The sequence below is a fragment of the Dufourea novaeangliae genome, unplaced genomic scaffold, assembly GCF_001272555.1.
Source record: "Dufourea novaeangliae isolate 0120121106 unplaced genomic scaffold, ASM127255v1 scaffold392, whole genome shotgun sequence".
Lineage (NCBI taxonomy): Eukaryota > Metazoa > Arthropoda > Insecta > Hymenoptera > Halictidae > Dufourea > Dufourea novaeangliae.
This window is the reverse complement of record NW_015374267.1, coordinates 307,020-321,584: the sequence shown is the minus strand read 5'-3', so window position 1 is coordinate 321,584 and position 14,565 is coordinate 307,020. Positions and strand designations below refer to the sequence as shown.

The window sequence follows — 14,565 nt, the reverse complement described above, 5'->3', positions numbered from 1 at the left end:
CTTGTAAACCTCGTGAATCATGCGAACACGATGCCTTATAGATTCGAGTGTCCTTCACCAACTCCATCAGAGACTTCTCCCTCGTCGAGCTGAAGACGCCTGACGCGTTACCCCTCGTCGAAGGCATCCGTTTGGACACACTGTCCAGAGAAATAGTTTACAATGATTTCCCGAATCGTGGAAACAACGACGTTTACTATTGGCAACTGCCTAACATCTTCTTGGGCAATCAGATCACTTCGTACGGTGGCAATCTTACGTACACCGTTCGCTATGTCCCATCGCCTGGTGGCCAGAGCTCGAGGAACAACGCTGCCGATGTTGAACTGATCAGCGTAAGTGCTTCTACAACATTTGCCAATTCAACGCTGCTTAACGACGCTTGATGATTATCCCACAGGCCAACGACATCAACTTACTCTACTTCTCTCGGGAATCCCCTGAAGCAAACTCTCCCCAAACATTCACTGTTCCGTTATTGGAACAATATTGGCAACGCACCGATGGGACTCAAGCCGACAGGGAACACTTGTTAATGGCCCTAGCTGACATTAGGGCGGTCAGGATCAAGGCTACCTATACTACTCACACCAACGAGGCCGCGTAAGTAGTTAAATCCTTTATAACAGTGATGGCGATAACTGGACTGTTTTGTCTTGAATACTTGTTTCTCGTTCGCTCAGATTGTCCCTGGTGTCCCTGGACATAGCGGATAAGTACAATACAGGAAGATCTCGAGCAGTGGAAGTGGAAGAATGTAGTTGCCCTGCTGGATATAAGGGTCTGTCCTGCGAGGATTGCGATGTCGGATACACCAGAGCAAACGAGGGACTCTATCTGGGTATCTGTGAGCCTTGCAACTGCAACGGCCACTCCACCCAGTGCAATCCTGACACTGGATCATGCGAGGTAACCTAACCCTTCATCGTTTATGAAAAACGACAACCTTGAACTTTTCTGACTCGCGTCATCCTTCCAGAATTGCGCCCACTACACCACCGGCGAGTTCTGCGAGGTCTGCGAGCCCGGATACGAGGGTGATGCCACCCGAGGAACCCCCCAGGATTGCGTGTACAGAAACCCAAGACCACCCACGTGCAACTGCAACCCGGCTGGTTCGCGTAGTAGCTTCTGCATCGGGGATCGATGCGACTGCAAACGGAACGTGGAGGGTCCAGAGTGCAACAGATGTCGACCATCGACGTTTGGCCTGTCTGCGGAGAATCCTGACGGTTGTAGCGAGTGTTATTGCAGCGGTGTCACTAATCAATGTCACGAGAGCTCGCTCTATGTGCAGCAGATACCTGTCTGGGTCTATGACTCTCAGCACGGCTTCACCCTCACTGACCCGTGAGTGTCTCCAAGGTCCAATGAATTTGAACCTGTGTAGAGTACTGAGAAATCTATATTATCCACAGGACAAGACGCGAGGTGATCGACGACGGTTTTGAATTAAACATTGCCATGAATGAGATCGGTTACCGTTACCCCGACAGTCGAGGCCGTAGGCTCTTCTGGTCCCTGCCGGCTGTGTTCACTGGGAACAAGGTGAAGAGCTACGGTGGCAATCTGACACTTACTCAACAGATCACCGCGTACCCTGGTGCCCAGAGCTACAAGGATCAGGACATAATTCTGATTGGAAACGGGATTACGTTGTTCTGGACGAATCCTAAGGAGATACAACCTGATTTGCCATTGGTATGTGTCTGGGGTTCTTAATTGTCTTCTGGGATTCAAATGTCTAAATCAGTTTGATATTTTTCAGACGTACACCGTTCCTCTAAGGGAAACGGAATGGAAACGTCTGACCACAGAAGGACCACGAGTGGCCTCACGCGTCGACCTCATGACTGTACTTTCTAACCTAGAAGCTATCCTAGTCAGAGCCTCTCACAGTGAAAGAATGACGGCTACGTATATCAGCGACATCAGTTTAGACACGGCAGTGGAAGTGGCAGGAAGCAGAAGAGCAGTCCACGTAGAAGTATGTCGCTGCCCAACTGGCTACACAGGAACGTCATGTGAATCCTGCGCGAGAGGTTACTACAGGGACACCAATGATCGAACAGTCAGCTACCTAGGCTCCTGCAACCTATGCCCTTGCAATAAGAACGAGGAGAGCTGCGAGATCAGCAGGACTGGCCATGTGAAATGCCACTGTCTATCTGGATACACAGGCCAATATTGCCAAGACACCGGTATGTAGCCTGTAAACGTATAAAGACTTTCCAAAGAAGCTGAAAACTATTCCCACTAAGCAGCTACCAGGTCTCCAATGACCTTAAAGATATTGAATTTAATTGACCAAAGATTGAATGTTAGGTGAACTGATGGTAAGTCTAACGCCAATGACGGGTGAGGTTAAGCCGAACACGTGGACATTGTTCACCTGCAGTTACGAGTCCACGGATCCGTTATATATTTATTTTAAACTCTCACCGTTCCGCGACGCGCCGTTAACCGCGACCAGCGCGACACCAGGCCCGATCGTGCACACCGAGAAAGGAGCCTATCGAACCTGGTACGTTTACGTCCTGGTAGATCCATGCAACGTCGAGTGCTACATCCAGGACCGTACGGGCAAGGACCTGATCAAGGTTGTGACGTCGGTTACACCAGGTTTGACGGACCACACAGGACTATTTAGTGTTTGTCCGGTCGCTGGGGGATACTCGATGGCGTCCCGTGGGTTATCATATTCATGTCCTCGACGCCTCAGCGTTCTCATCAGACACACCCGCCTAATATGAGCTTCCATTTTTCGTGTGGGTGCAGGAGCTTAATCGTTGTGTCGTGTCAATTCGGATCTTGGACAAATGACTAGTTTTCCTCTTTTTTTTGTTTTTTTTTTTTTTCTAGAATTTCATTGTTACCATTTTATGTTTTTATGTGCTACGATTCTGTTACGTGAATATCTGTGCTGAAATATTTCTCGGCGCTATTACAGAGCATTCTTCAACGACGATCAGCCCATCTGGTCCCACTATCACTCCACCCAGGATCGTAGTCTACATCAAGGGACCAGAGTTCCAAATCGTTAAAACCGGAAGCACAGTCAGATACCATTGTTCAGGAAGAGCTTTGGACAATGTACGTGGGCACAATTTGAGGTTATGCATGCAGTTGTGAATATAGAGCGTTGCATTACACATATATATATATATATTTTTCTTTTTCTGTCAGGGACCCGTACATGTCAGATGGGAGAAAGAGGGCGGTGAATTGCCTCGTGAACGAAGCGTGGACGACAGTCGTGGCTTGTTGATCATCAGGGACGTTAAAGTGTCCGACAGCGGCGTTTACGTTTGCCAGGTCAGCGACGGTGTACACATTGCCTTCAAGAATGTCACTCTCACTGTCGGAGGTAAAATATAATCCATTGCCCATTAAAATTCTCATACAACTGTATTACACACAATTCTGTTTCCCCTTGCCTTGCGCGGACGCAGCTTTTCCGCAAAGTCTGTTAGAAATCCCAGGTACCATATATGTATACTCGAAAAAAAACACGTGGATTTTTCATCTGTGAGCCAATAGTGATTATTCGTTATGTCTCTGGTAAGGTGTAAACCCAGTGGCCCCAAGAACAATCATCGTCCCACCGTCGTTGCAAGTGATAGAAGGAGAACCAGCTGAGTTCCGTTGCGAAGCCAGTGGTAACCCACCACCTCACGTCGAATGGATCCGTGTCCATGGTTCCATGAACCCTGAAGTGACCACACAAAACGGAGTCTGGACATTGAGAGCTGCGTCGAAGAACGACGCGGCTGAGTACAAGTGCATCGCCAGGAACAACATTGGAGTGGACGAGAGAACAGCCGTTCTTTACGTCAGAGGTACTTGGAAGATGATTACAGTGTCCTGGTAGATTTGTACTAAAGAAATCAATTGTTTATTTGCAGACAATCCTAACAAGCCACCTCCAACCGGTATACAGCCCACTATCACACCGCCGGAATGGACAGGATTTGCCGGCGAAGTGATTAGAATAACCTGCACCCCCTCTCAAATCGCGAACGTCACCTGGTCCAGGGAAGGGAACCTCCCCTTACGCTCCTCGACCAGCCAGCGAGATGGTGTGCTCACGATCATGAACCCAAACCCGTACGATTCAGGCATCTATGTCTGCACAGCCACAAGTCATATAGGGACTGAGACGAGCAGCGTCATCAACATAAACGTGCAACCCAGAAGAACACCCTCGGTCAAGGTGAAACCAGAAAAGCAAACGGTACCGCAAGGTAGCGTAGCCGAGATACGATGCCTCACCGGTGGAGAACCAGGTGTTCAGGTCTGGTGGAGCAAGTACCTGGAGCAAATGAGCCCGAACGTTCAACAGGTGGACGACACGTTGAGGATAGTCAACGTGCAGATCTCCGACCGAGGTGTCTACGTATGCAAAGTAACTGGACCCAGTGGTGTCCACGAAGCCAGTGCTATGATTGAAGTTGAACGTAAGTAAAAATCGTATCAGAATATATGATTACGTGCGAAATAAACTGATTAAGGGACTGTTTACTTTTTCTCGAGCAGCTCGTGAACCGCCCCTTTTGGAATTGTACCCCAAGGAGACACAAACGGTGACTCTGGGCGGATCAGCGGACGTACAATGTCGAGCAATAGCTGGAACTCCGATGCCAGAGTTGCACTGGTCTCGTAGAGATGGCGCACCCTTCCCACATAATATTAAACAGCTACCTGGTGGAGTGTTGAGGCTATCCAATATCACTCTTAACGATGGCGGTACTTATATCTGTTCCGCGGTGAACTCTGTTGGCTCCACCTCAGCAGTGGCGTACATAGAGGTCCAGTCTGTGCCCGTGATCAATATATCGCCCAGATCTGGTATACTGAATGTGAAACGTGGCGACAGAGTGCGATTGGTATGCAGCGCGTCTGGTAACCCGCAGCCGAATGTCGAATGGACCAAACATGTGAATGGAATGGCATTTTAGTAAGTATGGTTGGTTCAGAGGATGAGTTTACCTTGCTATAACAACACCTCCTCGCAATAGACAAATCTTCCTTTGAATATTTCTCTAATCGCATACCTTGTCTACGGCAGCAATCGACCACTAGATATGACGGAGAAGACTCCCTTGAGCGCTGTGTATGAAATATTTTCTGTGTCCACTAACGACGAGGGCTCGTACACCTGCCACGCCGTCAATGCTGCTGGAAGAGTCGAAGAACGTGTCCATATTCGTATCGAGGACGACAATGAGGTCTATCCACCTTGCAGAGGTGACATGCCCTGTACCGAAGATCGACCATCCCATCCTGAGCACAATGTACGGCCCATTTAATAACCAAGTTACCACGTTTATTTGAGCAGACATGAATCTGTGGAGTGTTTGTAGGGTGATCCCAATAAGAAAGGAGACGTAATGATACCGGAAGACTACTTCAGGATACCGAATGGCGGTAAGGTCGAGATGCGCTGTCAAGTGTACGCTCCTGGTGGCAACCACATTTACCTGGACTGGAAGAGAAACGACCATCGTCTCTTACCAGCAGGCAGCACTGTTAACAATGGTGTTCTGACCATCCCTGCGGTGGACAAGAGCACAGCTGGTGAATATGTATGCCTAGGCATGGACCAGGCCGGGACTGTCCTCTTCAGAGCCAAGTCTCATCTTGAAGTATTGTGTAAGGGAATAATCACTGGCAATTATGTATAATCAGAACACATATCTAATGATTGTTTACACTCGAAAAATTAAACGGTATCTTCTCAGCGCCACCTAGAATCGACTTAAATCCGCCCAGGCAGACAGTGGGACCAGGTGAGAATCCCTCTATCGTCTGCAGCGCAACAGGGGACGAGCCGATGACCATCGAATGGGCCGCCATAGGTAGAAATCTACCGTATAGTGTTTCCCATAATCGTGGTATCTTACAGTTCCACGGGATCACTTACTCGGACGCTGGAAAGTATGTCTGCAAGGCTACCAATGACGCTGGAACTGCTGAGGCTGTAGCTGAGGTTCTGGTGAACGGTGGGTTTCACAGTAATTTCCAAGTGCATTTTGAATCTTGGAAATTTTTTCATTTAATTTCTCATCGCCTCAGAACACATCTACGAGGACACAGGTGTCAGAGCAGCTCAGAGGGATGTAGTGGCTTATGTCGGCCAGCCTGTACGTCTACAGTGTACCGTGAAAGAACGGGCCACCATACACTGGAGCAGAGAGGGTCAACCTCTGCCTTCTAACGCCAGAACAGAAGATGATTACCTGGAACTACCGCGAGCCCGGCCAGACGACAATGGAAGATACATCTGTCAAATCCAAACCGCCCATGGAGTCTCCAGCGATTACATAAATCTGAACGTATCCCGTAAGTTCGCGTTGTATGATTATCTCATTCTTTCAGTTTCAAAATTCACGTCATCCTCCATCAGCAACTTGTACTCTCCCAGATTAACGGTTCGAAGAGTCAAGAATATTCAAAGAATTAGAGTTTAGAGTGTGGTTCCGGAATCTGTGGACTACCCTATACATATGTATATACAATACATATACATATATAACGTTCATAGCATAATTCACCATCCGGTCGTGTAATCATTAATCGGAAGATATTTAGTCGAAAGAGATTTATACAACGGTCGCGTTGTTATTCAGTAGTCAATTTGCGACCGGATTGCACGCGAGCGAACCAAACGCACTGCGGGTACCGAAAGTGCATATGCGTCATACAAGGATGCGTTCTGTCGGATTACCGTTGCTACGTCGGTATTCCGAACTTCAACAATAACCATGACTACTTCAACAGCGTCCCGCAGAACCATCGTTATCTTCAACAACGAAGCGGTTCGTTCTGAGATATATGTATTCCTGTGACGTTTACTTGGGATTAACGCTTTCTCCTATGTTAATCGACATTCGTCTTTGTTCAAATGTCCTATCTGAAACACCGATTACGTACAGATTGCTCTAATGGTTCTTGGCCACCTGGACTCTGAACCACCCAGCTATCAATGGCAAGAATCAGTAAAACAGTCTGTATCTAGTATCAGGGTAAATGGATACTTGGATTGTACCACCGTGTATGTGGGATGTCACTTGTTCCATCAGCTCCTCTGTCAGTGTTTAAACACTGCTCCTTGTTCCCCTATCAACTCAGGGATATCAGTACTGTTTTAGATAGATTCTGAAAGTCTTGTAGCACACAATACACTGGAGATGGGTCTTCGTTTGTGCGTATATAAAACAATTGTTGGATCTCATGGTAATGGAAATATTTTTATTTTAGCGACAGTCATGCCTATGGTCAGCGTAGAGGTGTCGCAAGATCCCGTTAACATTGGGGACACCATTGACATCCGTTGTGCCTGCACTGGTGCCCACAATCCTCGTTACCATTGGTCCAGGCCCAATCATCCAAGCCTACCGAGCAATGCTCTGGAATATGATAATGTCTTAAGAATGACCGGCGTGACTGTGGACGACAGTGGAGTCTACAGGTGTACGGCAGAGACACCAGAAGGCATCTTCCAGCAAGATTTCAACCTCGTTGTTCACGGTAAAATTTCATACACAAGATACATTCTCCCCTTAATAGTAATTTCGACTAGACTAAAATTATGTCACCTTTCATTCATGCTTCCATAAACCTGTACTTAACGTGAGTATACACGATAGAATTGAAAGATAAAAGGAAGGGATTCCGAATTTTGCGTATTTTTTATCAGGTGGACACAACGATGCGCCAGCAATCGAGACTAAGTATGCACCGTACGGGTCCAACGTGGAGATGAACTGTAGACCCAACCTAGATCCACCGCTTAAGTTCCATTGGAGCAAGCTTGGAGGGCTTCCAGCACGCGACGCTAAAATTTTCGAGGTAGACTATCACAGAGAACGCGTTCGAGAGCTCCTTAATCGTGCCCGTGTCCTTTCACAGAGTAAACTGAACCTGACCAACGTCAAGGCCGAAGACGCAGGCACTTACATCTGTACAGTGAATAACGACCACGAGAGCATAGAGATACCAACTGTGTTGGTGGTGACAGGTGTGGTCCCTTATTTCAGTCAAGCACCAGAAAGTTTCATAGCTCTGCCTCCTCTCCCGGACTCCTACCTGAGGTTCAATATCGAGGTGTCCTTTAAACCGGAAAGTTATGACGGTATCATTCTGTACAACGACGAGTCGAGTCGTGGGGACGGTGACTTCATTATGCTGTCTTTAGTAAACGGCTATCCACAGTTCAGGTAATTCATTATGTAAATAAATATATACATAACAACTTAATGCAAATGTATACATAATAACGTAAATATATAAATTGGGGGGTGTGGAGCCACATAACAATAACATCAACCCCCGCCACTCGGTTCTGTTGTGTATGGTCATCTTCGGGTAGGAGGTGCGCGCGCATACTGTACTGCCCCACTTCTGACACATAGTCGTCATTATATAAACGTGTGTCGCCATGATTAGATTAGTGTGACTTCGGGGTTCGGAAGTGTAGGAAGTGGGGATAGTTGTATGTGCGCGCACCTCGTGCCCAAGGATGACAACACAACAGAAGCGAGTGGTGGGGGATGGTGTTATTGTTGTGTGGCTCCACGAACGAATTGTTTACTCAGGCCTATCTTACACGAACATCACAATAAAATGTTATGCTTCAGTTTCGACCTTGGCTCGGGACCAGCCCTAATTCGTGCGGATAAACCTGTGGCCTTGAGCGAATGGCACACGATTAAACTCCAGCGTAATAGGAAAGAGGGAACCATGTTAGTCGACGAGCAGGATCTTTATAGTGGTGTCGCGGGCGGCAGGAAACAGGGATTAGATCTCAAGGAACTGATGTTTGTGGGCGGTGTGCCAGCGTACAATACCATCAATAAACACGCAGAGATAACCTCTGGATTCGTTGGATGCGTCAGTAGATTGGTTATCGGGGACAAGGAGGTCGATCTGAATGGTAACCTGACTGACAGCATTGGTATCACCAACTGTGAGACATGCGCGGAGAATCCTTGCAACAACGGAGGTGTCTGCCAGGAGGCCGCTGCCAAAAGCGGATACACCTGTCTGTGTCGGGCCGGTTACAGTGGAAAACATTGTGACTACATTGGCCTATCGTGCTATCCAGGTAGATTGTTCATTGACTTTGCGATAGACTTGTGATTTACATTCGATTTTTATTGGAATAATACACAGTGAAATGAAATAATTGTTGCTTGTGATAACAAGTTTGCCAGTCTCTCTGCTTTGTGAGGTTAGAAATCAGAGTCAAGAAATATTGGATTTATGACAGGTGCTTGCGGAGAAGGGAATTGTGTAGACAAGGAAACAGGAGGCTTTGACTGTTACTGTCCTCACGGAAAGACAGGATCTCGATGCGAGAATTCTTTGAAGATATACGATCCAGCCTTCCGCGATGATAGATCCTTCATCGCGCACGATACACCTAAAGCCCTCAGACGGTGAGCTTTTCTGCTCGAAAATCTGCATGATCAAGCCTAGTTATTGTTGATTAGAAATTTTTTTGGTTCCTCCTTTCTATTTTGTTGTAGATGAATATGCAAAAATTTTATGTTCATTTAAGATTCTCGTTAAATCACATGACAGTGCAAGACATTAATTCGATTAACACACATAGCCTTCTAGGAGGATCCTCGAGTTTTGAATCGAGACACTAACCCGTGCAGTCTTTTTTGAACGATGACCCCGATCCTAATTCTGTATAATTTTTTGCAGGACAAGAATGAGCCCTACACACAGTCGATTAAGATCACGCACCGCACAAGTTAGAAAACCACGATCAAGGCCACATCACCACGATAATCTGCACCACACGAAACATTAGCCCCCTGTTCCCCTTTTTTTCACCAAATCAGTGCACATAAATATATAGAAAGAAAAGTTATTTTTTTTTCTGTTGATTGATCGATGTGTAATAATTATAGGAACAAATCAATTTACGTAATTGCTATTTATAGTTGTCAGTCAGCATTATATTATATATATTTTTTTTTATGAGAATTTTATTTACATATTAGATCTTTTTCGTTTCTGCCTCGTACGTGGTTTGAAACGAATTATTAATTAAATGCCTAGGGGAACTTATGATTCTTCTTTAATATAGCTTCTGTAGGAAAAGCTTTTGTACTTGAACGTTTCGAAGACCGCAACGGGGTTCTTTGTACAGCTTCTCGAATACATTTAACGCATTTTCTGTTAGTCGTGTTAATTATTATTAAAAATAAGGCATTAAATTAGGTCATTGCCAAATGAGTTGCATTTAACAGTAGCCTGAAACCTTAGGACGATTCTGTCGAAGTCGCGGCATTAAGCATGACTCTCATAAAACACATATACACATATATACATACACACACACACACACACACACACACAACTGGCACATACGAAATGTTTGTACTTACCTGTAAGAACCTATGTAAACGTGCCGAGGAGGTGTGTTTCAGGTCTGGAATAACATCTAATATATTCGATAGGCTTCAAGCAACGCTATAAGTATAAATATATGTTTTGAGATGCAAAATAAAAATTGTTTTAACAGGATTCCGCGCTCTATTGAACATACGAAACATTCGATATCTATGTGTACCTATTGAAATACTACTGAATCACAGCCCAGGTGAGTTCCAAAGTACAAAAATGTTACCACTTTATGTTTCTTACTTTAACTCTAACATTTCTTCTGTCCACTAACAGGAATAGGGTTCCCCTCTAGCTCGCACGATCTATTATTTGAAAATCGAACAGCTACGTTAACTCTACAATCTTCTTTCAGGTTGAAAATGGCGTTGAACTTCAATCCCCTGGACGACAGAGACAGTATCCTGATCTACTGTGCCCAAAGTGACGAAGGTCTCGGTGACTTTGTGGCGATAGTCGTCAAGGATCGACACATCGAGTTCCGGTACGATATAGGTTCCGGTCTGGCGGTGATCAGATCCAATCACGTCGTTAAGCCCGGTGTCTGGACTCACGTCTCAGTGAACAGGGACTTTAGAGGCGGCAACTTGACCGTGAACGATGAGCCAATAGTCGAAGGAAGGTCTCCAGGATCAGCTCGTACAATGACTCTCAACACACCACTGTACATTGGCGGTGTGGATCGTAGGAGGATCACATTGAACAGAAATGTTGGTGTGAACCGTTCGTTTCGCGGTTGCGTCAGTGACGTAAGTCCCTTATGGACTTAGCTTAACATTAGGTTAACCAGAATCTAATGGTGTCCCAATTACACCTGCAGCTCGGAGTATCCACCACAAACGTGGACATACTAAAGTCAGCCATAGACACCGCAAACATCGACGACTGCAACGTTCTGCATCCTAATCAGACCAAGCTAACCGTTTTAACCACCACCACAACGACCACAACGTCCACAACAACACCATACGATCCTTGCGCCTCGAATCCCTGTATCCATGGTATATGTCAGAGTGCAGACTCCTACGACTACTCCTGTACCTGCAAGTACGGTTACGTGGGCAGGAATTGCGAGAATATCCTGAAGCAGTGCGAGGTACTTGTACCTTGCATGTACGGTGGATCATGCACCGATCTTCATGGGTCTTACAAGTGCGATTGTCGACTGGGATACAATGGACGGGACTGTGAAAAATGTAAGATGAACATGCATCTGGATTTGGAATCAAACCAATTTGATTTGACAATTTCCTATTGATTCGCAGCCGCGGAAATAGCATACGATGTAGCGTTCAAGGGAGACGGATGGCTGGAACTGAACAGATCTGTGATGACCCACGATGAGGAGTGTGAGGTCCTGTGTTTCGAGATATCGACCAATAAGTCCAAGGGTCTGATCATGTGGCACGGCCAGACACCGAACGATCTGAACCCTGATCATTATATGGCCCTCGCAGTGGTCGACGGGTAATTACTATAATAGCCTACTTCCGAGAAATGCGTCACTGATACCACGCTGTTCCACAGCTACGTGGAGTACCAGTACAATTTGGGCATGGGGCCAGTAGTGATCCGTGTGACCGCTCAGAAGGTCGACGACGGCGAGAGGCACCGAATTATTCTGAAACGCCAGGGTAGCGACGGTAGCATCGAACTGAACGGCGAGCACATGGAGAGCGGCACTAGTTCCGGTATACAACAGGACCTGAACACCAGAGGCAGCGTCTACATAGGCGGGGTACCTGATTATGCTATGACTTACGGAAAGTATCAGGAAGGCTTCTCAGGATGCATATACACTATGGAGGTGCAAGACTCCCGGGCCATTGATATCGGTGAAAAGGCCATTCGTGGGAAAAACGTCTCGCCGTGTACCAGGTGAATCTCTCTCTCCGTTCATTGTGGAATCAGAAAAAAGAAAATAATGTATTTAATTCATCATATATGAAACCCTATGATATTTTCATGCTGCTACACATAGAGCAAGATGGATCCCGTCTTCCTTGGTGTCCACGGACCAGGACATGGACATTTTCGACGCGTTCGTTCCTCCTCCTCCTGTGAACATTATCCATCCGAAGCCAGCGGCGAATCTGGCCGCTTACAATATTAAACACTACTCACTGTTGATCCTACTTCAAAACCTGCTTGCCTTCACCATGGACGTTCGAGAGCAGAGCGTGCTTTTTACAATATTATGCATAGACACGATTAATGCAATGAAGTGCGTGTTGAGTTAAGTGTTTCTTGTCGAAGGGCAACGAAGAACGTAAACATTGTCACGTTAGTGAGGGATGGGGGGGGGGAGGGTTCTTGTAATTATTGAATTTGTAAATTATTTAATATGCTTCATCGATGTCCAAGACAAGGCACATATCCCATGGTACGTGGTCCTCCAGAAGTCCTGTGTATTAGGATTCATATTCCGTGAACCCCTGTACCACGCTATATCTCTTCACATGAAGACGAGTCGGGCGCGTAGTAGCTTTAAGTAAGACTCGTTTAATTTTTTGTTTTACAGCGATCCAGACGACAGACTTCCAACACGCGGTGATCTTGGAACGTTTCGTTAATCTGAACGAAAACGCTTCTTGTCTTTACGTTACGGTGAGGAGTACAAAATATTAAAAAGGGACGATATGTAAACACAGTTTTGTATCTGTAGATATATCACGATATGTGTCTCGGGCAACACAGTAATGTTAACCTTTTTATAATTGAACTGACTACGACATGTTTTGTACAGCTTAGTTTTTACAAAGTATGAAAGGGAATACCTAGTTAATTTTCTTTGCAAAGTTAGATTCTGTTCGCGAACGTAACTGCCCGATCCTGTGATTCGTTCCTTTTCTCGTTAACGACACTTTGCTTTTCATATTCGACTGCCAACTTAAAATACCGTGGTGATCGTAAATGAATACAATAATGTTATATCGATTCACGTAATAAGTTTTCACTGCCATTACTGATTTCCTAGGTCCCCCGATAGAACTGTGTCTAATCTGTCACTTATCAGAGGAGGTAATTGCTCTGTTTACGATTATAGTAATTATGCTCCACAAGCAATTGTCTAATGAATCAAAGTGAAAGAAAATCTTTAACGAAACATTGATACGACAAGGAATATTCGATAAAACACAATTATTATCTACAAGATGTTTGATGTTTGCCTATCAAGAAATTTGTTTTTGGCATTCACCCGGACCAACAATAGGCTACTACTACATTAATACAAGAAAGATCCAGCATTTATCGAATATACTGTTTTAAATAATTGATTTTACTAATCGGTAGGCAAATACAATTTAATTTCAACGAAGTGCTGTCTCGATGCGCAGGCCCTTTTGTTGGAACACTTGGAACTCCGTTTATGTGATATCGAAAGAAAGTTACTTACGAAGTATTTGTATAGTTAAGGTCGGTGCTAGTAAGATGTGTTGCTAGTTATAATGTGATTTCTACCGGGTACACATACACCGCGACGAAAGTATGTACATAATTGATATTAGTCACGCAATCATTGGCGTTTCTTACAATTCGATGTGACTGCTGTTTCATATACTGTTTTATGTAGGTTTAGAAGATGGGAATAATAGGCAGTGGATAGTCTAAATAGTGTATTTCAAATATCATTTGTTGGCTGCGAAACGTTACAACGATACATTGTACTTTAGTTGCGACACAATTCATACAAAAAAAAAAGAAATACTTTCTGATAACGTGTCTGCTATAACATGATTCATTGTCAATTACAAGTGCAGAATTTTCTAGATTTTTATCATGAACAAGGAACTTGCATAGCCCTCATCTTTCGTAGCCGATAATATTCAGAAACTATAGGCTGTTCACTCTGATGCTTTCGAAAAATCAGGAAGAAAACGTTACTGGCAACAGTTTATTCGCATTGAATGGAGCCACATAAAAGGCAATAACCAGTTAAAGTGATCACCCTGTATGCCAACTTCTGTGGGTTTTCGCGTCTTTCAATTGATTCCATAGATATACAAATCGGGTCGCGAAACGTTCCCGCAAGTCACGGCGAGGCAACGTTAACAGTTAACGACTGCGTAGCACTTTTCCAAAATGTATCAAAGCTTTCTTGGTACATTGTAAATGACCGTGTACAAAATATTTGCTACGATGAAG

At 45.1% G+C, this 14,565-nt stretch overlaps 2 protein-coding genes across 2 annotated transcripts in view; both read left to right on the top strand.

Moving 5' to 3' along the window:
- Window positions 1-9,999, top strand: part of LOC107192658 (basement membrane-specific heparan sulfate proteoglycan core protein) — a 75,098-nt gene extending 65,099 nt beyond the window's left edge. Inside the window, exons 29-51 of the mRNA XM_015581973.1 lie at window positions 42-335; window positions 401-603; window positions 684-909; window positions 980-1,350; window positions 1,419-1,701; window positions 1,769-2,201; window positions 2,326-2,622; window positions 2,951-3,093; window positions 3,187-3,367; window positions 3,567-3,839; window positions 3,906-4,457; window positions 4,537-4,957; window positions 5,069-5,228; window positions 5,379-5,652; window positions 5,742-6,002; window positions 6,076-6,342; window positions 6,630-6,818; window positions 7,261-7,530; window positions 7,700-7,851; window positions 7,912-8,219; window positions 8,640-9,106; window positions 9,272-9,440; window positions 9,715-9,999. Coding sequence (XP_015437459.1) covers window positions 42-335; window positions 401-603; window positions 684-909; window positions 980-1,350; window positions 1,419-1,701; window positions 1,769-2,201; window positions 2,326-2,622; window positions 2,951-3,093; window positions 3,187-3,367; window positions 3,567-3,839; window positions 3,906-4,457; window positions 4,537-4,957; window positions 5,069-5,228; window positions 5,379-5,652; window positions 5,742-6,002; window positions 6,076-6,342; window positions 6,630-6,818; window positions 7,261-7,530; window positions 7,700-7,851; window positions 7,912-8,219; window positions 8,640-9,106; window positions 9,272-9,440; window positions 9,715-9,823 — 6,303 coding nt within the window. The 3' untranslated portion in view covers window positions 9,824-9,999. The remainder of the gene's footprint in view (window positions 1-41; window positions 336-400; window positions 604-683; window positions 910-979; window positions 1,351-1,418; window positions 1,702-1,768; window positions 2,202-2,325; window positions 2,623-2,950; window positions 3,094-3,186; window positions 3,368-3,566; window positions 3,840-3,905; window positions 4,458-4,536; window positions 4,958-5,068; window positions 5,229-5,378; window positions 5,653-5,741; window positions 6,003-6,075; window positions 6,343-6,629; window positions 6,819-7,260; window positions 7,531-7,699; window positions 7,852-7,911; window positions 8,220-8,639; window positions 9,107-9,271; window positions 9,441-9,714) is intronic.
- Window positions 10,000-10,781: 782 nt separating this feature from the next.
- LOC107192657 (pikachurin-like) lies at window positions 10,782-12,659 on the top strand. Its single transcript, XM_015581972.1, has 5 exons — window positions 10,782-11,168; window positions 11,240-11,615; window positions 11,685-11,886; window positions 11,947-12,297; window positions 12,401-12,659. Exons 1-5 carry the CDS (start codon window positions 10,782-10,784, stop codon window positions 12,657-12,659), a joined length of 1,575 nt encoding a protein of 524 aa, XP_015437458.1.
- The last annotated feature ends 1,906 nt before the right edge of the window (window positions 12,660-14,565 follow it).

Coding starts and splice junctions, on each gene's coding strand:
- LOC107192657 (XM_015581972.1), top strand. CDS start 10,782: ATGGCGTTGAACTTCAATCCCCTGGACGACAGAGACAGTATCCTGATC. Junction 11,616..11,684: donor TGGACGGGACTGTGAAAAAT/GTAAGATGAACA, acceptor ATTGATTCGCAG/CCGCGGAAATAGCATACGAT. Junction 11,887..11,946: donor GCCCTCGCAGTGGTCGACGG/GTAATTACTATA, acceptor GCTGTTCCACAG/CTACGTGGAGTACCAGTACA.